Below are 21271 nucleotides of genomic sequence, written 5' to 3'. Positions count from 1 at the left end.
CACACCTGTACCAGAGGCAGCCGCAGGTTGCTCAGCTGGGTCGTGCCCTGTACCTGTGGTTCTGCCCGCCCAGGCAGGCTCGGCCTCGCAGAGGGGGATCTCAGCCCTTCACAACTCACCTGAGACCCCACTGACAGATTCCCTGGGCTGTTCCTCCGTGTTTTGGGCAGGGCAGAGCCGAGGGAAGCAGTGGGGTCTGGCCCGTGGCCCAGGGCTGGGGTGAGGAGCTCTGTCCCTGCCGTGAGCTGCGGGGTGCAGGGGGATCCTGCTGCCTGTGGAAGGGCCAGAGGGATCCTCCCCGAGCCAGCCGGGCAGCGGCCTCACTCGGGGGGCACCTGCCAGCCCTGCCAGCCTCGGGCTGGGGCTCCCCGAGCTGGGGCTCCCCGAGCTGGGGCTCCCCGAGCTGGGGCTCCTCGGGCAGGGGCTCCCCGGGCAGGGGCTCCTCGGGCAGGGGCTCCTCGGGCAGGGGCTCCCCGAGCTGGGGCTCCCCGGGCAGGGGCTCCCCGGGCAGGGGCTCCCCGAGCTGGGGCTCCCCGAGCTGGGGCTCCCGTTCCGAGCTCCAGCTCAGCACAGGCACTCGCACATCCCAGCATGTCCGGCTCGGAGCAGCCGAACTCCCAGGCTAGCAATGAGACGTCACCTTTGCTTTTCAATCCAGGGTAGGTAGAGGCTGGGAGTCTTTCCTTCCTCGCCCAGCCCGGTTCCCATGCAGGCTTTGCATTTGATTTTTTTTCCCCCAAGAAACCGTTTCCTGTTGTCGTAACGTAACCAGATGGGGAGGGTTCAGTGGAAATACCTCGGGAGAGGCTGGCAGAGCGGTGGATCCAGGAAGCAGATCCTCCCCGTAATATTGGCACGGTTTGGTAAGTTCCATCTGAAAAATAAAAAGCTGCTCCCTTTGCTGAGTCACAGCCCCTCGGAGCTGGAGCCGTGACAAGCCGGGAGACGCCGCGCTGCTGGAGTTGAAGCAGAGGTGAGCAGAGGCGGTCCAGGATGCTGCCCAGGTGCTTTTCTCGCCTGAAATGATTTTTTAAATCTCATCGAAGTGCTCCGTAAGTTTAATTCCGGCTGCGGGAACGTGCCGCCGCGTTCGTGGCTCGCAGGGTGGGGGCTGATGGCTGTGCCGAGGCAGATGCCGGGCACATCCCGGGGGAGCCCCGGCCCGGCCGCGGGCACGGAGCGGCGCTGCGGGCGGTGGCACCCGCTGGGGCTGCGGCTCTGCCCCTCCCGTGTCCCGGGCACGGCGCTGAGCCCTGCCCGCAGGCTGGCAGCACACGGACTGGGGGCCGGAGGGGCCGGAGGGGCCGGAGGGGCCGGAGAGCCGCTGCCCGGTGCCAGGGGCGGCTCTGCCGCCGGGGCCGGCGCGGTCCCTCCCGCTCCTCGCAGCTGCAGCAGCGCGGCCGATGCTCTGCCGGAGCCGCTCTCCCCGGTCCCAGGCTGTCCTCGCCGCTACAAATCCCTCTGCAGCCGAGGCCTGGGGCTTCTCCAGGCTCTGCGCCGGGCTTTATCTGCTGGAGTTTAACAGCTTCGTTTGTACCTCCGTACCGTGTTTCAGTGCTTCAGATGCACGGTCCCGGGTTGGTTGTTTTCTGAAGCTTTTTTATCTTCTCAGGTGCACAGAACTGGGTGTCAAATCCAGAGGAATTTATGCAGGGAGGAGGGAGCTGGGATTACTGAAGGAAAGACGGGAGAGGCTGCAGGTAGGACAGGGACACAGCAGCATTTCCTGAGCACCAGTAAAATGTAGCATTTGACACTTGAAATTAATTCTGGTTTTGTTGAAATGCTGCCAAGATACGTATTATCTAGACAGAAAAAATGCTCTTGGGCTGCTGTTTCCAATGTATCTGTAGTCATTTCAATTATAGATTAGTTTTTTAAAGCAAATCTGAAGTTGTTATGATTGTTAGACGCGTTTGCCATGTACTTTTAAGTAAGTTTTAGAAAGTTTAAGAAAACTCAGTATCTTTAGGAGCTGTGATGTTGCTGATCTGTGGGTAATCAGCCCACCTCCAGCTGCCTGACCACTGCAGGTCACTGTGGCCTGAGCTGACATCCCTGAGGGATGGAGCAGAATCATGGAATCATAGAATCACAGGCTTGATAAGGTTGAAAAAACCCTTGAAGATCATCAAATCCAGCTACTGACCCACACCACCACCATGTTCACCTCTAAACCATGTCCCTAAGTGCCACAGCTGCATTATTTGAACACTTCCAGGGACGGTGACTCTACCACTGCCCCGGGCAGGACTGGACAGCCCTTTCTGTGTAGAAATTTTCCCTGATCTCCAACCTAAACCTCCCCTGGTGCAACTTGAGGCTGCTGCTCTCATCCTGAGGAATTCAGCTGGGACCTCTACTCCCAGCCCCTTGCCCCATTCCTGAGCCTCTGGGCTCCTTCCCTCTCCTCCTCGCCCAGCAGGGCTCTCCCAGACTGTGTCACCGGGACGCCTGTCCCATTCCTCTGGCTTTGCACAAAGCAAGACCAAAGCAGGGTCTGTGATTTCAATCCAGAAATAAATAAACGGGAAGGACCATGCTCTCCCCCAGTGGCAGAGTGCAAACCCCTGCGAGTGTCAGTCCCAGCAGCCAGCCTGCCCTGCCCGCTGCAGGTCAGGGCTGATGGCTGGGCTGGGCTGGAGGGACTGACCTGTGGTGGCTGCTTTTGGGGCTGGCTGCTCTGGGGGCTGCACCACGGACTCAGCTCCAGCCTTTTCCTCCCCTGTTCAACCTGGCCAGCGGTGATTTGACCCCAGGAGCAGCAGAATGATGGGCAACTGCTCCCAGGGTTTGTGGTGTGTGATCCCAAGTGGAAGATTCATCTTTCCACCGGAAAAATAATTTCATTTCCTGCCAGTGCCCACAGGGTGGTTTCTTGTTCTTGCATTAGTATGAAAAAGTAACTGAAACATCGTTTTCACCTACACAGTATCAGTCATTAAATAAATTCCTGTTTAATGTCCCTTCCAAAAAATCACAGATCCTGACTTTTATTACCTGGTCACACCTATTATGTTTCATTTAGGAGAATTTGAGTCGATTAACGAGTGCCTATCACTTAGCTTTCTGCAGCATCATAATGCTTTTCCTCTGATTTCACGTCTCCTGCCACTGTAATACCTTATTTACATTGCTGTGTGCACAACAGATGTCCTCAAGATCAAGTAATGACTTGATCTTTCCTCCTAAATCTCTGTGTGCAGGATATGTCAAATTGTATTTTTAAATGTAGATTATCTTGTACTTTCACAGATTGAATTTCATGTTGCTAAGTTACCTGTTTTTTCTAGTTTGAGGTTATTGTTTTATTTTTTTTTTCCTTTTGCCTGCCTTGTCCTCTCTCGTGATTGACCTACATAATCCTCTGTTATTGGCAGCTTTTTGTGTCCTGCCCTTTACTCTTTACCAGGTCACCAGAACACCAGACAGTGCCAGCCCTAGCTCTGGGCCTTGGAGCTGGCAGCTGGGAATCTCCTCCCTTTGTTTTGATCCCCCATCTGTGGCTGGAGTTTCTTACCCATCACACTGCTCACTCTTCTCTCAGGCACAGGGTGGGATTGTTGGGGTGCCCTGTGCTGACTGGGAGCTGGACTCGGTGATCCCTGTGGGTCCCATCCAGCTCAGCCTGTTCTGTGATTCCACGGCTCTTTAGCAGTTAATTACAGGAGTGCCCGACCCTGAAGTGTCCTTGTGAAACTGAGATCCGACTTCCATTGTCACCTCCCCATCACCTTTCAGTGCCAGGATGCACTGAGGTCACTCTGCTGCCCCGAGCACAGCCCACGTTTCTGAGCCCCTCTGCCTGCTGGCAGTCGCTGCCTGGCTGGGCAGGGGTTCCCTGGCCATGGGCTTCTCTTGTGGATGTAATGAGCCATAGGAATTTGCGTAGTTTCAGTTAAAACTCTCAAGCTCGGGTTAGCCCCGAGCAGAGCAGCCACAGCTCTTGCTGTTCCTGCTGCTGCCCCTCCAGGCGCCCAGAGCTCTGCAGAGCCACAGTTCCACCCTCGGGGCCCTGGAGAGCGGCTGGAGGGACAGATCCCTGCAGGGAGCGATCCCGGTGCCCTGGGGCAGCCCGGCTGCAGGCAGAGCCCGGTGCCTGCGCTCCCAGAGCAGTGGTCAGCCGGGAGCTCGGGAGCCAGATGGACACGGGCTCCTGGCTGCGGGTCAGCGCAGAGCAGCCCTGCGAGGAGCTGCTTTCCCTGAAGGAGGAAATGCAGAAGGCTAAAAGACTGGAGAGCCCTGAACTCAAATCCCAGATTACCCAGCTGCCACACTAACCCAGTAGCTGGGAAAGGGCTCCTCTGGAGCTTCTCCAGCCTGTAAATGGAGATGTTGGTGGGAATGTTTCCCTGGTCATTATGTAGCACATTTCTCACAGGAAAGCAGGGCCAGTGCTTTTCCTGATCATCTGCACAAGTGCTTGACAGGGAGATTCCTGCAAGGGAGGGGTTTTCTCGAGAGGAGGCATCAGCCAGGAGATGCCACTTGGGAATGAGTCACTTGGCCTCAGAGGTGAACTCCAGGAAGTCAATTTTAGTGACCCAGTAGAGAGCACAAGCAGAAGCAGCTGCTGAAGTTACTCTTTTCCCGCTTTCTTTTTTTCTTTTTTCCTATTTATTGTTAGTCTTGGTTTAAAAAGGTTATAAAGCTCTTGTGTTGAAAATAAGATTTTCCCAGAGAAATGGATCACAGAATCCCAACCTGGTTTGGTTGGAAGGGACCTTAAAGCCCATCCAGTTCCACGCCCTGCCATCAGCAGGGACACCTCCCACTGTTCCAGTTTGCTCCAAGCCCTGTCCAGCTTGGCCTTGGACACTTGGATGGGGCAGCTACAGCTGCTCTGGGCAGCTTGTTCAGCCTGGCATCCTTTGACTTCAGATGTTAAAGTGAGGGTGAAACAGCCTTTTCTTCCCCTCGGCTCTGGGTGTGCCATGGTGCAAGGAGGCCTGAAACCCTCCTACTGATCCGTTCAGTGAAACTGCAGGGAAGTGGTACCTGCATGCCAGGCAAATTGACTGCAAAGGTTCATGCAGCATTTCAAATCAAATCAGCTTTAAAAAATCAGATTACAGCAGCAAAGTCCTCAGCCATGTGCATGTGGTGCGTGCAGAGCCCTCCTGGCAGAGCTCCCCTGGCCAAGGGCAGCAGCACGGGGTCACCTCCATGGCTGGGAGGCCTGGGGGACCATGCCTCGATACCTCCGTGCACACAGGGTTTGGCTCATGCCACACCAGCGCTTCCCACGCCTCTCTGAGTGCTTTCCCATGTGCCTGCAGCCTTTTCCTTCCCACCTGTAGCTCTGCCTCTCCTCTGGGAAACAGGGGCTTTGTTTTGCCAGGTTGGCCAGGGTTTCTGGTTCATCATCTGGGAGGACATTCTACTTTTAAGATTTTATTCAATCATCTTCCAGGGACTGCTTTTGTTATGAAATCCTTTTTATAATGGATCTTTTCTTTATAGTTGGAAATATTTATTTAGCTAGTGCCTAAAGGGGCTCCAAGAGAGCTGGAGAGGGACTTTGAAAAGGGCCTGGAGGGACAGGAGAAGGAGGAATGGCTTCCCACTGCCAGAGGGCAGGGTTTGGTGGGATATTGGGAAGGACTTGTTCCCTGGGAGGGTGGTGAGACCCTGGCACAGGTTTCCCAGAGAAGCTGTGGCTGTTCTTGGATCCCATTTTAACAGTTTATGTGTTCTGAATTCATTTGCCATCTCTGGATTAGGTCTCTCTCTTCACCTTCCCCAACAACATCGTGCCAGAAGCTTGACCTGGTGAAAGCAGCACAGTGTCTCTCAGTTGCTCTAATGCAGATCTTCCTGCCCCCAGAATGTACCTAAAGCTCTCTTGATCTTCCCCAGGGACCATCTTCTCAGCTGAGACCACGCTGGAGGGCTCGCACCTGATCCCATGAGAGTTGGTCCTGCCAGCCCTTGCCCTCGCCCCGCAGATGTTGGTGGGACAGGAATGGTGTTAATCCCTGGCACTGCCGCCCCTGGTGGGTACCACCCCCTCACAGCACATCTCCAACACTCCGGGAGTCTGGGCATACTTCTGCTTTCCTTCTAAATCAGAATTTATGCTTATTTGTGGGTATTGTTTATTTATGTTTATTATTGTGTTTCTGAGCCAAGGAACATCACGTTTGCTATTCAGTAACAGGACTGGCATCAGGGAGGAAACTCACAGCAAGTGTCACAAAAAGGTTGTTTAAACCAGGATATTTTGTAATGAACAATGAGGTTTGAAATAATCTGATCCTCAGTGTTTCAGGCTGTAGGAACAGCTTTCCACTAGAGCCTGATGGACATCTCCCAACTGTTTGCATTTGGGAGATTAATCAACTTGCCTTCAATTCTTGTCTGTTGCTGTGAAATGTCAGTTTTTATCTTGATTTAGAGCTGGGCACACACCTACTGAGAAATAAAACACACTGTAAAATAGGAGTGTAATTTCTGGATAGTCCTGCTCTATCTGTCTAGCCTAAAGAAAGGTTCCTGCTCCCATCAGTGGGATGGGATGATGATCCCATCAGTCCTGCTGTCCAGTTCCTCACAGCTGAATTTAATGATGATGAGTCAGTCTGGAAATTAACCTTAATTCTGAAATCCAAAGCACAGTGGTTTTGTTGCCACTGTTGAGTCTGCTATTTTTCAAGCTCATTTATAAATTGAATAAATCCAAGAACTGTAAATCTTTTATAAGAGTGTAGCAATTAAATACTGCCTTTTCCATCCTCAAATCCAGCTGTGTTGTGTGTTGGTGCCGAAGAGGGTTGGAGAGGTAGCATTAAATAGTTATTTAGGGATGTTAATAACATGCTTAAAATGTTGCCATCAAGTGCTTTTGGACCGTGCGATGCCATCTGTGTTACAGTTGATTTAGTTAATTATACAGGCATGAATTCCTTGGAAGAAGGGATGGCATTGCTCTAACAGCTTGTTTGTGAGCAGGATAACACAGTGACACACTATTAAACTCATGGAATTAAATCTAAAATATATTCCTCACTAATAGTCCTCCCCAAATTATGCTGAGTTGCTCCCGTTCAACGGATAATTTGGATAGGTGTGTTATTGGAGTTTATTGCAGAAACTCCAGTGGATTTTTTTACCTTAAATACTGGGGGTTATCTGAGAAAAAGGAGAAATTACTTTCCTACCTACTCACCTGTTTTTAATTAATTATTGCTTGTTCTGCAAATTAGCCATAAGAGTTGTACAATTAAACAGGTACCTGTTGGGATTTAGCAGCAATTGTGTCTGCCAGTACTGCAATTCAGAGCAGTCCTGAGCTGGAAGGGACCCACAGGGATCATCCATTCCAGCCCCTATCCCTGCCCAGACCCCCCAACAGCCCCAGCCTGGGCATCCCTGGCAGCGCTGTCCAAACGCTCCTGGAGCTCTGGCAGCCTCGGGGCTGTGCCCATTCCCTGGGGAGCCTGGGCAGTGCCCAGCACCCTCTGGGGAAGAACCTTTCCCTGCTCTCAGCCTGAGCCTGCCCTGGCCCAGCTCCAGCCATTCCCTATAAACCATAATTAGCTTCATAATTGACACCCAACTATGTTTTGCACTTCAAAGAAAACCCAGAAAAAACCTGTGCAAAACTTACAATGAGAAACAAGAGGATGGAATTTCGATCCGTGGGTGTGGCACAAACAGGTGACTTCACACACAAGGTGAGTCTGTGTAGAGGAGTCTGGAAGCTGCAAATGTAGAGCTTACAAAGGACATGATCCACCCATCGATGAGTTAAAGCCAACAACGGTGGAAGGATTAATCTCTTGAGGAAAAATTCAGGTCAGTCGGGATTTGACATGTGTCTGTTACAGCTGCTGCTGGAATTGATCTAATCCATGGCAAAACTTGGGCTAGACTTCCATCTGCAGGAGCTCTACTGGATGTCAGGGTTGGGGTGTGAGGGGCAGAATTATTTTGAATTTAAAGCAGATATTATTTCATCAAAGATAGGTTTCAGAGCTTGCTTCACGCTGGGAAGCGCTGGTTGGTTATTTATTTCCCTTATGGAAGTGGTGACTTGCTCTACACCAGCCAACCGTAGGTAATGGGGTGTGGGGAGCCAGCAACTTCCTCAGCAAAAGCATGGACAAGTCAGATGTGCCTCTCTGGACGTCTGGGTTGAGTTACCCATGTTGCTTGTATATTTTTAAAAAAGAATTTTATCAGATTAGTCTCAATCTAAACAGAACAGAGAAAAACCTCATAGAATGTCCAGGGCAGGGAACGGAGCTGGGAAGGGGCTGGAGCCCCAGGAGCGGCTGAGGGAGCTGGAAAGGGGCTCAGCCTGGAGCAAAGGAGGCTCAGGGGGGACCTTGTGGCTCTGCACAAGTCCCTGACAGGAGGGGGCAGCCGGGGGGGTCGGGCTCTGCTGCCAGGGAACAGGGACAGGAGGAGAGGGAACGGCCTCAGGCTGGGCCAGGGGAGGCTCAGGGTGGACAGCAGCAGGAATTTCCCCATGGAAAGGGAGCTCAGGCCTTGGCAGGGGCTGCCCAGGGAGGCTTGGGGTGCCCATCCCTGGAGGTGTCCAGGGAATTCCTGGAGGTGGCACTCAGGGCTCTGGGCTGGGGACAAGGTGGGGATGGGGCACAGGCTGGACTCGATGATCCTGGGGGGCTTTTCCAACCTCAGAGATCCCGGGATTGGATTCTATGGTTCTGTGTGTGAAGGAAATGCACAGCACAGCCCTGTGTGCAGGACAGTACATATCTTGGCCATTGCTTCTTGATCTCAGCTACCTGCTCACTCCTTTTCCCATGTAATTTCCAACAGGTTTTCTTCTCATGTTGCAGCTGAGTGAGCGATGCACTGTTGTGACAAATGTTTATATGGATAAAGCCCAAAGCACAACTCCAGCATGGGAGATGATTGCTTTGGCTTAGCGTGAAATTCCTTTTCAGAGGAAAACTCATTTTCTTGCATTCAGATCTATAGGCTGGTGCAATCCTAAATGGAACATAGACATATGAGGAAGTGGGAACTCAGCCATGGACAATATTATGTTTTCTTTCTATTATAATATTTTGAGGTGCACCAGAGGCTCAAAAAGGTTTGTTTAAACTAATTCATCAGAACAATTTGTCAAAAATAGAGAACACCAGTGCTCACAGGGCTGTGGCAGATGTTGGAAATGTTCCGTATTTGTAAGATCAGTGTTCTGCTTTCAAATATTGGTACCTTGGGTAGGGATTAATTCGCTTATTTTTAAGCATGGTGAAACATTCATTTCAGCAACTACTACCTAGAAAACACACTTCCCAATTAGTCTTGATGTCTGAATTGCAAGTCAGGAGGCAAAGGGAGCGCTGAGCCCTGCTCAAGGCAGCTCTGATGCATTATTGATGCTGTTTTCAATATCAAACATGCCAGGAATCAGATGCTTAATCTATTCTCCCAGCATCAAAAATACGATGACCTTTCTGTTCTCTTAAGGTGATGTGTCTGATAGCTGCCCCTTCTGTATAACTCCTTGGAAAAATAAAGGAGAAATCCAAAGGCAGGTGACTGGTTTTCCAGGGAATGTCTCCTGTGCCCGGTGCTGTGGGGAGGGGGTGCCAGGGAGCTGCTCTGTTCCCTGTAGGGACGGGGCTTGTTGAGGGTCTGTGCTCAGTGCTGGCACCTCGGCGTTGGCTCCCGAGGTCCTCGTGTGTCCCCCGATGTCCGAGCAGAGCCCTGGGAGCAGCAGCTCTGTGTTCCCTCAGCCCGGGATGAGGCACCTCCTGGCTGCCTCTGTATCAGGACAGTGGTGCTGGCTTGGGAACGTTTTTATGGCCTGTTTTTCTCCCAGTATTTGTGATAACTATTCTTTCAAGCCTGGCCTGGCATTTGGCCCCGGGTCCCAGCTGGCTTCTCTGCGCGGGGCGTGCTCCAACAGACACGGCTGCTCCTGCTGCAGGGCCACACTTCTGTGAGCACAAACGACCACTTTCATGGCTCCAACAATGACACTTGTCCCCGTGCACACACACAGGGTCATGGTTGGCACTGGAGCTGCCTTTCTCTGTCAGTCCTATTTCCATCCTTATCCTGGCAATAACAACATCTCTGCTCGCTGGGGCAGCTGCCAGGGGCTGAGCTCTGCTCTCTCCAGCATCAGACCTGGCTGCAGCATCACACACGGGCACTGCCACTTCTTCACCAGTGCTCACCTCCCCACTGGTGTCCAGAAGGGAAGGCTCCACCTCCACAGGCTCCTTCCCTTCACTCCTCAAAGGAGGGCTGCACGTCTGTGATGTGGTTTAGTGGGCAGGGTGGTCATTCTTGGACTATCTGTGCAGGGCCAGGAGTTGGATTTCGATGATCCAAGCAGATGCTTGGCATGAAATGTGTCAATTCATACCATTAACCTTCGTAACATTTTAAAGAAAATTAAAAAGCTGCAGCACCGTAAGTATCAGGATATGTGGTTCTACAAATTGACCTCAGACAGAATTCCCACCAAGTGAACTCTGCTCCACAGTACCAGCTCCTGAGTTTTCTTTTCTGTCAGCACACAAATGTAAATTCTCACAGCCCTCGTCTGTCAAAAAGAATCCTGTGAGCAATTACTCTCTCAAATCCTTGTACCATTCAAATTATGATTTGTCTGCCATTCATGTGGAAGTGGTTAAAGCTTGTTGGTTGTTGCTTCTCGTTTCCTCAGATTGTGAACTAACCTGGCTCACTGCTGCCTCTGCCTTTGGAGGAAATCCTCTAAGAAAATAATTGTAATGTGCACAAAGGCCTCATTCGTTGCAGCAGGTAGAACTCTGTGCCTGTGGCTACGTGCTGCCCCATTTTTTATCAATAAAGAAAGAGAGTTTTAAACCTCCATTGCTGTGTTGTGTCTGCCTGCACAAAGCAGCAAGAATCTTAAATGCAAAGAACATCTACTCATTATAGATTTTTCAGGCAATATCTTTAAAGTTTAATTTATTTCTATTTCTTTGCCCAACCAAACGTTTCTTTTTATAGAAACTTCCAGGCTACAGACTCAGGCACCAGCCTGAGAAACAGCAGAACTGAGACTGTTTGTACCACCTTGGTTTGGACAGTTAATACCAGGAATGTTATTTTATTCTCCCACTTGTTTCTCTAAGTCTCAGCCTCCCCCCTCTCCCTCTGAGCCAATGCAGATGTGTAGTGACTCTCAGCAGCTCTGCCCTCCCAAACTCCAGCCCCTCTCCCAGATGCTCTGAGCACTGTCCCAGCTCCATATCCCATTTTTATATCCCCAGAGCAGCTGCCTCTCTCGGCTCTTCACTCCCTGATAGGTTCAGGCTTTTGCTCTTAGAATTCAAACCAGGCTATTTTTTATTACAATGTTGTTGTGGAGGTTGGTTTTGTTGCTATTTTGCTGTTACCATTTATTGTTACTCTCTCATTGCAGCTGCCCTGACCTGTTAAGCCCCATCCCCGTGCCCGGACAGGGGACGGTGCCTCCGCTGTGGTTTGACCGCGAGTCATGAGGGACAGACCGAGGCACTGAAGGTCATCGGCCAAGAACATTGCTGCCCACGTTAACAGGATTAGTATTAAAAAGGTGGGAAATATTTCCCCAAATTTGAGCAATGGAATTTTGTAGCATGACCATCCTGTGATTCCATGGTTCCATGATTCTATGAAAACAGTCTTCCCAGCGCTTGTTGTCTCCGAGCTGTGGCAGTGCCAGGGGCTGGTGCGTGGATGTCCCTCCTGAACACCCACATCCTCTGCACTGTGTGAATCCCAGTGCAGATGAAGGGATGGGACACTGCCTGGCAGGAGGGTGCAGCCAGGGGCGTCAGGCTCTGCTCCCAGGGAACAAGGGACGGGACAAGAGGAAACAGCTGCATCAGTGGAGGTTCGGGTTGGATCTTGGGCAAAACTTCTCCATGGAAAGGTCTGTCCAGCCCTGGCACAGCTGCCCAGGGCAGATGTGAAGTTCCCATCCCTGGAGGGATTTACTAACCATGTGGATGTGGCACTTGGGGATATGGGTCACTGGTGGTGTTGGGGGAACGGTTGGACTTAATGGTCTTAGGGGACTTTTCCAACCCAAAGCAAGCTGTGATTCCACACTTAGTGCAGGGAATCCCGCCCCTTCGGCTGCTGACACGTACCTCGTGCTCCTGGGAGGGCTGGGGGTGGTGTGCCCCCCGCGCTGACAGGGTGTGTGGCTGTGCTGTCCCTCCCTACAGGCCGCAGAAGATGTAGAGCGCGGCGGGCGCGGAGCAGCCGGAGCGAGCGGGGCCGGGCTGGGGCCCTCCCTGCCGCGGCCTCACCATGGCCAAGAGGGGCTCCAGCAGCCGCGCCAGGGGGGACAAGCCCGACGCCTTGGCCGCCCTGCAGGCTGCCAATGAGGAGCTCAGGGCCAAGCTCACCGACATCCAGATCGAGCTGCAGCAGGAGAAGAGTAAGGTGGGCAGCTTCCCTTCCTTTGAGTGCAATTTGGTGCTATTCAGGAAGTTCAGAAATGCCAAAATTCTCTTTGGTGATTCTTCTCTTTCCCTTTTGTACTAATTTCATTTGGATTTTGAGCTCAAACTCCTTCAAACCGGCTGCTTACCCACACGTACAATACTAGATCTCAGCTCTGCCTCCTGTGCTAATTCCCAGATTCCAAGGAGACACAGCTTCTCCCTGAGCCTTTGGGAGAGGGACAGCTGATGGGGCTGGAGCCTCAGCTCGAAGCGTTTCCAGCTCTTGCCCCCAGATCACTTCTCAGCAAGAGCACGGAACATTCATTTGCTTTTCCCTAATTCCCCGAATCAGTTTCCACTGATAAACTTCAGGGTGTTTTCGGTTCCAGAATAGAAATGTGTTAGCATGCAGGGACACAATGATAGTCTGCATTTTCCCATTAATTTGCATCATTATTAGGCATTTTAGACTATGAATCCAACACACACGTACATATAAATAGAACATCTGTTAATCCTTTTGCTGTGAAGCAGCATTTGCAGCTTTAAGGCTGAGGACTTGGTTTTCCTTCTCTCTGTCCTTCACAGCCACTTCTGGCCATGGCTTCTCTAGGGTTTATGGCATGGTTTAAAACTGAAACATCATTTGAGCCTTGTGTGGTCAGGTATAATCAGTTATCTCTGCTGAATAATTCATTGCTTAAAAAGCATCTGGTAAAATGCAGCTGTTTGGGGCTTCACAGGAGCTTGCACAGGAGCTTCACAGGAGCTTGCCTACACATGTGCAGGTTTGGTCTGCATGCCTGAGCGTGCCAAAGCGACGGCTTGGCATCTCATTTTCCCATATTTTGGGGGGAATGTGCTGTGAGAGCTTCTGCAGAATTAAGTAAGGACTCAGACTTACTCACAAGGTATTGACTGGCTCCTAAATGTGTATTAAACACAAGCCTGCAGTGAAAGAAAGGTCTTTGCTACCACCAGTTTGTAGACACAGGCATACCAGCATTGAGGTGTAATACTGTAAAGTCACCTGCACCATTTAAAAATAATATTATGATATGTATTCATTGTTTGGTTGATTGAAAATACTGTAATTTTTTATTTTCCTTATAGGTCAGCAAGTTGGAAAGGGAGAAGAATCAGGAAGTGAAGCAGATCAAGGAGCACGAACAGCATAAAAGTACAGTGGTGGTCACAGAGCTCAAAGTCAAACTTCATGAAGACAAAATGAAAGAGCTCCAAGCTGTTCGAGAAACACTTCTGAGACAGCACGAAGCTGAACTACTCAGAGTAATTAAAATTAAAGATAACGAAATCCAGAGACTACAGACCCTGCTCAACGCCGTGCGCGACGGGGCCCCGGACAAGGTGAAAACGGTGCTGCTCACCGAGGCCAAGGAGGAGGCCAAGAAGGGCTTTGAGGTGGAGAAAATCAAAATGCAGCAAGAAATTTCCGAGCTGAAGGGGGCTAAGAAACAAGTGGAGGAGGCTCTCACTATGGTCATCCAAGCTGACAAAATCAAAGCAGCGGAGATAAGGAGTGTGTATCACCTGCACCAGGAGGAGATCACCAGGATCAAGAGGGAGTGCGAGAGGGAAATTCGCAGACTGGTACGTGTCGCTCTCTGCTGCTGTAACTTATGCTGTTGCTAGGACATGATCGGTGCTGGACTCAGCTCAGTGGATAAGGATGGGTGTTGACACTTTGGGGCTTGCTCCAGGTCTGTTTTACATTTACTAGCAGAGGGAAACTGGTTTTTTAGGATGTTTTGTAAGAAACTTCTTGATCCGTGTCAGAGCCTGTTAATGTTGTTCACACTGAAGGTATCAGGAAGAGCCCTCGGGTTCCTGGCTGGTCAGGGGAATGCTTCAACAGTTAAGTTTCTTGGGTTATGTCTCTATTTCCTCACCAAGCATTCCTTCCTGATCCACCTTGGTCCCTCCCTTTCCCTGCTTTTGCTACTCCTGTGAGCTCCTCCTCCTCTCACAGTGAGGCTTACACAGTCCCAAATGCTCTTTTTCTGCACCCCTCAGTCCTACACACACAGCAGGGCATTCAGGGGGAATTCCTCTCCATACCTGGTGGTCTTCCCCAGGACAGGGGCTGGTTCAGCTCCTCTGGTGGTCCCACGAGCGGAGACTCCGCAGGCTCCCACCTGAGCAGGTCACTGGGATCTCACCTGGCCCTGCTCACCTGACCCTCAGGGACCCTTTGTGCGTGGCTGCTCAGCCTGCCCTCACCTAATCCAACATACAATCCTCAGGTGCAGCAGCTCCAGTCCCAAAGGCAAGAGCTTCACACCTCTGGCTTTGGAGTTTTCCTCTGGCGCGTGTGGGAAATGGTTGGGGAGGTTGGAAAGGATCGTGGTGCTTGGAAAAGGGGGGAACTCCCCATGGGAGGGAGCTCCCTCCCAGGGAAGCCTTTGCACCAGAGCCTGGCAGGCCAGCAGCACCTTCTGGGGCTCGGGGGTTTATTGTCTGCTGCTCTCTCAGACCTTGCCCTGTGATCCACGCTCCTGAGTGCAGGGAGTGTATCCCTGAGCTGCTGCTGCCTTTCCCAGGGACATGGGGACACATCCTTGCTCTCATGATGTGTGTTTTGGGTCTTGTCTCAGTATTTATGTGATGTCACCATTGTTCTGTGTTTGCCATGCTGCTTTACAGCCCTCAGTGTCCCGGTACAAACCCATCCAGGACTCTTTTACGTCATTAACCCTCAGCTGTTATCCAAATCCTAAAAAAAAATTTTTTAATACCCAAAGAGCTTGCAGCCTGGCCCCAAATCAAAGGCTGGCAGTGTGACCATGCTACAGAGACCACCTGCAGAACCTCCTCCCCTGGTAGGATGTTGGTACAGCATCACCTGAGCCCAGACAGCCAAAGGGCCTGCAGGGACTGACACACCAGCAGTGGAGTGTCCCCGACCTTTATTTAGCTGCCTCTTCTCTCACACTTCAGGTTATTAAGGTTTTTTCATAGGTTATTTTATTTTTATGAAGAGGATATTAAAATAATTTATAACCAACTGATCTATTGATGCTGTTCAAATATCCTGCAGTGTAAGTACCTTCTTCTCTAACCATACATCACTGATGCATTGATTTCATACATCACAGTGAATGGGGGGCTAATGGACATCCTAAATAAACTTGCTGCATCACATGGAAAGTCCCCACTAATGGCCTCTAATGTAGAAGATGTAAAATAAATATGGTCTTAGTTATAGGGAGCAGAGTGGTTTGACGAGATGTTTTCTAAATTGCCTTTGAAAATCAAACTTTTTAAAAGTTCCTGCTTGAAAGAATCAGATTGGCTCATTGCACCAATGAAATTACCTGATGCCATGATTTTACCAAGCCCTGAGTGCTTCCTGGGTGGCTTCAAGTACTCTCAGCTCCATGGACTCCCCCATCAGTTATTTTGGTGGGAGCTGGTGGCTCCTGGCACCTTGTGGGGAGGGCTCTGATGTCTGGGAGGAAAGGCTGTGCAGTGCCCTGGTAACAGAATCAGGAATTCACTGACACAGCTTATGGGCATTTTTTGTGCTTACATTGACTGGCAATCTGTGACAGGATGAGAGGAAACAGCCTCAGACTGTGCCAGGGGAGGGTCAGGCTGGACATCAGGAGGAATTTCTTCATGGAAAGGGTGACCAGGCATTGGCAGGGGCTGCCCAGGGAGGTTTGGAGTCCCCACCCCTGGAGGTGTTGAAGGAATTCCTGAAGGTGGCACTCAGGGCTCTGGGCTGGGGACAAGGTGGGGATGGGGCAGAGCTTGGACTCGAGGGTCTGTGATTCTGAGTATTGACCAAATAAAGCCCCCAGCTCTTCACTGTAGTTATTTCCAGGGCCAGGGTGGATGCCAATGGCTTCGGCCCATTCCCACGGAGCAGGGCTGAGCATCTTCCAGCACTGTGGGCAGCCCAGGAAAGGGAATAATGTGTTTTTCAGAGTATGTGCTCAGGCTGTTCCGGGCCCGTGTGCTGTGCTGGCACACATGGCTCGTGCCGATTGTGTCTGTACAGTCTGTGTGACGTTCAACTAACCCAGTTCAGCTGTCCCTGGCTCACAACCTCAGCAGTGGGACTGCAGCAGATGAAATCCCCTTGCAGATGGTAACGAGTACGTGTGGCAACGGCCTCCTTTGGAGAGAATTTCTAATTTTAGTCAACCGTTTTTAAATTTCAATTTGTGCATTTTAAACTGCCTTAAAATACTGCACGGCTGTGTTTAATTACATTTGTATGGGCAGGAGCACTCCCTGCTTAGTGTGTGCACAGCCAGGGGAAGCAGGGAAAGGCCAGGGGTGTTCCCCAAGCTTAACTGGCCTTGATGCTTGCTAAGTGGGGACCAAAATTCAATGTGGTGAAGAGCATTTAAACTTTAATTAACTCTGGGTTGGTCAGGAAGAAGTTCTGCGCAGCCATGGCCACTGCAGCCTCCTCACTCCTGTCTCCTTTATCAGGGGACTGAGAAATCAAGAAAAGTGAGGAAATTAGATTTGTTAGAGCCTGGGGAGTGGTTATTTTCAATCTAGATAAATTTTAGTTGATTACGAGTAGCAAAAGCTTTAATAACCTGCACCAATCGCTCTGTGAGACCACTGGACATGGAGAGCTTCATGGCTTCCTCATGGCAATGCCACCCCACAGCCAGAGGGGATCAAGGTTTTGAGCACCATTCTGAACATCTGTGTTCTCAGAGACCCTGAGCTCTCTGCCAGACAGTGGTAAATTAGTGAAGATGTCTGATGTAAAGGGTGGGATCAGAAGAAAGGGTAGGAAGCTGACTTTTTAAATTTTAATTTTATTGGTGATTGACTTAGTCTTTATCTTCTCCTTTTGATTCCCTCATGTGGTGAGAAACCCCCATATCTGGGATTATAGAGGTGGCTCAGCACGCATTCAGGGTGAATCCTTCCTTTTTCCACCTGTGGATTTTTTTAGTCATTTGTGGTTTGACCCTCATTTACAACAGTATTTCTTCCAACTAAACCTGGGCTGAAGGATTTTGTTGTATATAAAAGCCAGACAACATTACTCCTATGCTTAGGAGGGTCAGGAAACCTCCTCATTCTGAGTGATTCCTTTGGTGTCTCACAGGCCAGGTTTTACAAACATTTTTCTCTGTGGACCTAAACAAGGAGTTACTCTTTTCTGGACTGTAATGTTATCGTTGTTGTTGTACTACAACACAGCTAACACAGGGCTTGGGCTGGGGCCTCGTGGCCTCTGGGAGAGCTTGGAAGCTGTTGGCACTGGACATGCAGTTTCTGCCTCCAGCAGGAGGTCTGGGACACCCCATGCTTCATCCATGGCATTTACAAGTGGCACTGGATGGTTACCCTGGCGCTGGACCAAGGTGAGCTTCCAAGTCCCTCCCAACCCAAACCTTCTGTGACTCTGAGGCAATCTGGTGCTGCTGCTGGGTGTCAGGTACCCCAGGACAGGGAGGCAGTGGGGTTTGTCTCTGGAGAGGGAGGGTGAACGAGCAGGGCATGTGTCCCCTGTGCCCGAACCCCTCTCTCAGGGGCGTCACACCCCAGGGCCGCCCTGTCTGCTCTCACCAGGGCACCTCATCAGCCGGCTCGCAGCTCCCTGGCAGTCCCATCGAGGCGGGGACAGGTCTCCTCACATGTGCTGGCTGCCAGCTCAGACCATGGGAGCTGTGTGTGCCGTGGAGCAGCTCCATCGGACGGGGATTCTCCTCCTGGGGGACTGCCTTTGATGCCAGGCACCGGCAGCTTCAAAGGCCATTTTTGGCAGCATTTGGCAACTTGCAAAGGCCCCAGAAACACTGCCGGGAGAGGTGTTCCAACCAGGACCCTACACTTTGGATTTGAATCAGGATGGAAATAATAACTTTAAAAAGAGTCACGGCTCAAAGCCGCCTGCGTGTGGGACCTGCGGGCGCTGCCCCGGGAGCGCAGGAGGGAGCAGCCCATCTCCCTCTGCACGGGCTGCTGTTCCTGTAATTGGCACCAGCCGTGCTCGGGGCTGCTTTCGAATGAGCAGACACATAAATATTCATCCCAGCTCTGGAATGGCAGCGGGGCGTCTGGCAGGTGGTTGGATGCTCCTGCGCTGCCGCCCCTTCGCCAGCTCCGGAGCCACCAGGCAGGGTGGGAGCAGGAGAGGAGCCAGAGCCCAGCACAGCCCAGCACTAGTACAGCACAGCACAGCACAGCACTAGTACAGCACAGCCCAGCACAGCCCAGCACTAGTACAGTACAGCACAGCACAGCCCAGCACAGCACTAGTACAGCACAGCACAGCACAGCCCAGCACAGCACAGCACAGCCCAGCCCAGCACTAGTACAGCACAGCCCAGCACAGCCCAGCCCAGCCCAGCACAGCACTAGTACAGCACAGCACAGCCCAGCACAGCACAGCACAGCACAGCACAGCCCAGCCCAGCCCAGCACAGCACAGCACAGCCCAGCCCAGCAGAGCACAGCACTAGTACAGCACAGCCCAGCCCAGCCCAGCCCAGCACAGCACAGCCCAGCACAGCCCAGCACAGCACAGCACAGCCCAGCACAGCACAGCCCAGCCCAGCACAGCACTAATACAGCTCAGCACAGCCCAGCACAGCCCAGCCCAGCACAGCACAGCTCAGCACAGCACAGCACAGCCCAGCACAGCCCAGCACAGCACAGCCCAGCCCAGCACAGCCCAGCACAGCCCAGCACAGCCCAGCACTAGTACAGCACAGCCCAGCACAGCACAGCACAGCACAGCCCAGCCCAGCACTAGTACAGCACAGCCCAGCACAGCCCAGCACAGCCCAGCCCAGCACAGCACAGCCCAGCACTAGTACAGCCCAGCCCAGCCCGGTACAGCCCAGCCCAGCACAGCACAGCACAGCCCAGCCCAGCCCAGCCCAGCCCAGCCCAGCCCAGCCCGGTACAGCACAGCACAGCTCAGCCCGGTACAGCACAGCACAGCTCAGCCCGGTACAGCACAGCACAGCTCAGCCCAGCACAGCCCAGCCCACCACAGCACAGCCCAGCCCAGCCCAGCCCAGCACAGCCCAGCCCAGCACAGCCCAGCCCAGCCCAGCACAGCCCAGCACAGCCCAGCACTAGTACAGCACAGCACAGCCCAGCACTAGTACAGCACAGCACTAGTACAGCCCAGCACAGCCCAGCCCAGCACAGCCCAGCCCAGCACTAGTACAGCCCAGCCCCAGCCCAGCCCAGCCCGGTACAGCCCAGCCCAGCCCAGCCCAGCCCAGCCCAGCCCAGCCCAGCCCCAGCCCAGCCCAGCCCCAGCCCAGCCCAGCCCGGTACAGCCCATCCCAGCCCAGCCCAGCCCAGCCCAGCACAGCACAGCCCAGCACTAGTACAGCACAGCCCAGCACAGCACAGCACAGCCCAGCCCAGCCCGGTACAGCCCAGCCCAGCACAGCACAGCCCAGCCCAGCCCAGCCCGGTACAGCCCAGCCCAGCCCAGCCCAGCCCAGCCCAGCCCAGCCCCAGCCCAGCCCAGCCCGGTACAGCCCAGCCCAGCCCAGCACAGCACAGCACAGCCCGGTACAGCCCAGCCCAGCACAGCACAGCCCAGCCCAGCCCAGCCCGGTACAGCCCAGCACAGCACAGCACAGCACAGCACAGCCCAGCCCAGCCCAGCCCAGCCCGGTACAGCCCAGCACAGCCCAGCCCAGCACAGCACAGCCCAGCCCAGCCCAGCCCAGCCCAGCCCGGTACAGCACAGCACAGCACAGCTCAGCACAGCCCGGTACAGCACAGCTCAGCACAGCACTAGTACAGCACAGCCCAGCACAGCCCAGCCCAGCCCGGTACAGCCCAGCCCAGCCCAGCCCGGTACAGCCCAGCCCAGCACTAGTACAGCCCAGCCCCAGCCCAGCACAGCCCAGCCCAGCCCAGCCCCAGCCCAGCCCAGCCCAGCCCAGCCCAGCCCGGTACAGCTGCACGCCTGCGGACCCGCACCGCTGCCCGTGAGTTCTGTGGGCCCCGTGGCCTTGCCTTTGCTTCCTTTCATTCGGTGCTGAGGGACGTCTTTCCAGAGATGCTCCCTTCCATTTGCGCTGTTTCTGCACTGTCTGTGTCTAACAGCAAGCTGCAGGCACCAAACTTGTGCGTGTTTCATGTATGGGAATTTACTCAGCTGGAGGAAGATGTCAATGCTGATATTTCCTTGTGGTTCATGAAGGTTATGTTTAGGGATTTTTTTTTTCTGGAAAACAAACCATTAGTGAAATGCTGTGAAATGTTTTGTGTTTTCTCGTCTCTTTGTTCCTCCCAATTTCATGTGTTGCCTTTGTTGTAATGTGTCTTTGTTTCCATGTAAATAGGAATCAACTGTCCAATATTCTGCTTATTTTAAACAAATAATCATTTGATGATGTGTTATCTTTTCATCTGTACATCCATTTTGGTTTCTTCTCATTAGGCATTTAGCAGAAAGACCTCAGGTGCTCAGGAGCATCTACGTCTTTGTTTCATTCAAAGTCAGCAGACGCTGCCTTCATGGACATTGTTGAAAGGATCTTTAGTCAATGCCACCCAAAATACCTTTCATTTGCTCCATTTTGCTTTCCTTATACCCGTGTGACCTGCCAGCACCTGCCCTGGGTGGGCCACATTGGCATTTACTGGAAACAAAGTCCTTGGAGTGATTCTTGATTCCCAGTGTCATTTTTTTCCAGGTTTACAGATAAAGCAGAGATAAAAGTATTAATGCAGCTCTTAGAAGGCAAAATGTTCTTATTTGAAGCAGGCCAGCTTGAAGCTTATTTATTACCAGTTTAAAAACTGATCATTGAAATGAAGTGTCTAATGTCTCAAAAACCAATGGCAAAAATCTTGTGTTTCTGGTGTCTGAAAGCAGCTCACAGACACCCGAGGGGATGGAT

General features: G+C 52.2%; 1 protein-coding gene across 27 annotated transcripts in view; it reads left to right on the top strand.

Moving 5' to 3' along the window:
- Positions 1 to 21271, top strand: part of JAKMIP3 (Janus kinase and microtubule interacting protein 3) — a 52865-nt gene that overhangs the window by 10934 nt on the left and 20660 nt on the right. For 10 of the 27 annotated variants that reach the window (XM_032116380.1, XM_032116379.1, XM_032116378.1 and 7 more), the window contains exons 1-6: positions 522 to 863; positions 1613 to 1700; positions 5860 to 5996; positions 11384 to 11536; positions 12174 to 12393; positions 13509 to 14006. In XM_032116380.1, the coding sequence (XP_031972271.1) occupies positions 12259 to 12393; positions 13509 to 14006 (633 nt within the window). In that variant the 5' untranslated portion in view covers positions 522 to 863; positions 1613 to 1700; positions 5860 to 5996; positions 11384 to 11536; positions 12174 to 12258. The other 17 variants (XM_032116369.1, XM_032116372.1, XM_032116373.1 and 14 more) reach the window with 11 other exon arrangements.

This window comes from Corvus moneduloides, chromosome 8 (assembly GCF_009650955.1).
Source record: "Corvus moneduloides isolate bCorMon1 chromosome 8, bCorMon1.pri, whole genome shotgun sequence".
Classification (NCBI taxonomy): domain Eukaryota; kingdom Metazoa; phylum Chordata; class Aves; order Passeriformes; family Corvidae; genus Corvus; species Corvus moneduloides.
This window is presented reverse-complemented; position numbering and strand designations above follow the sequence as displayed.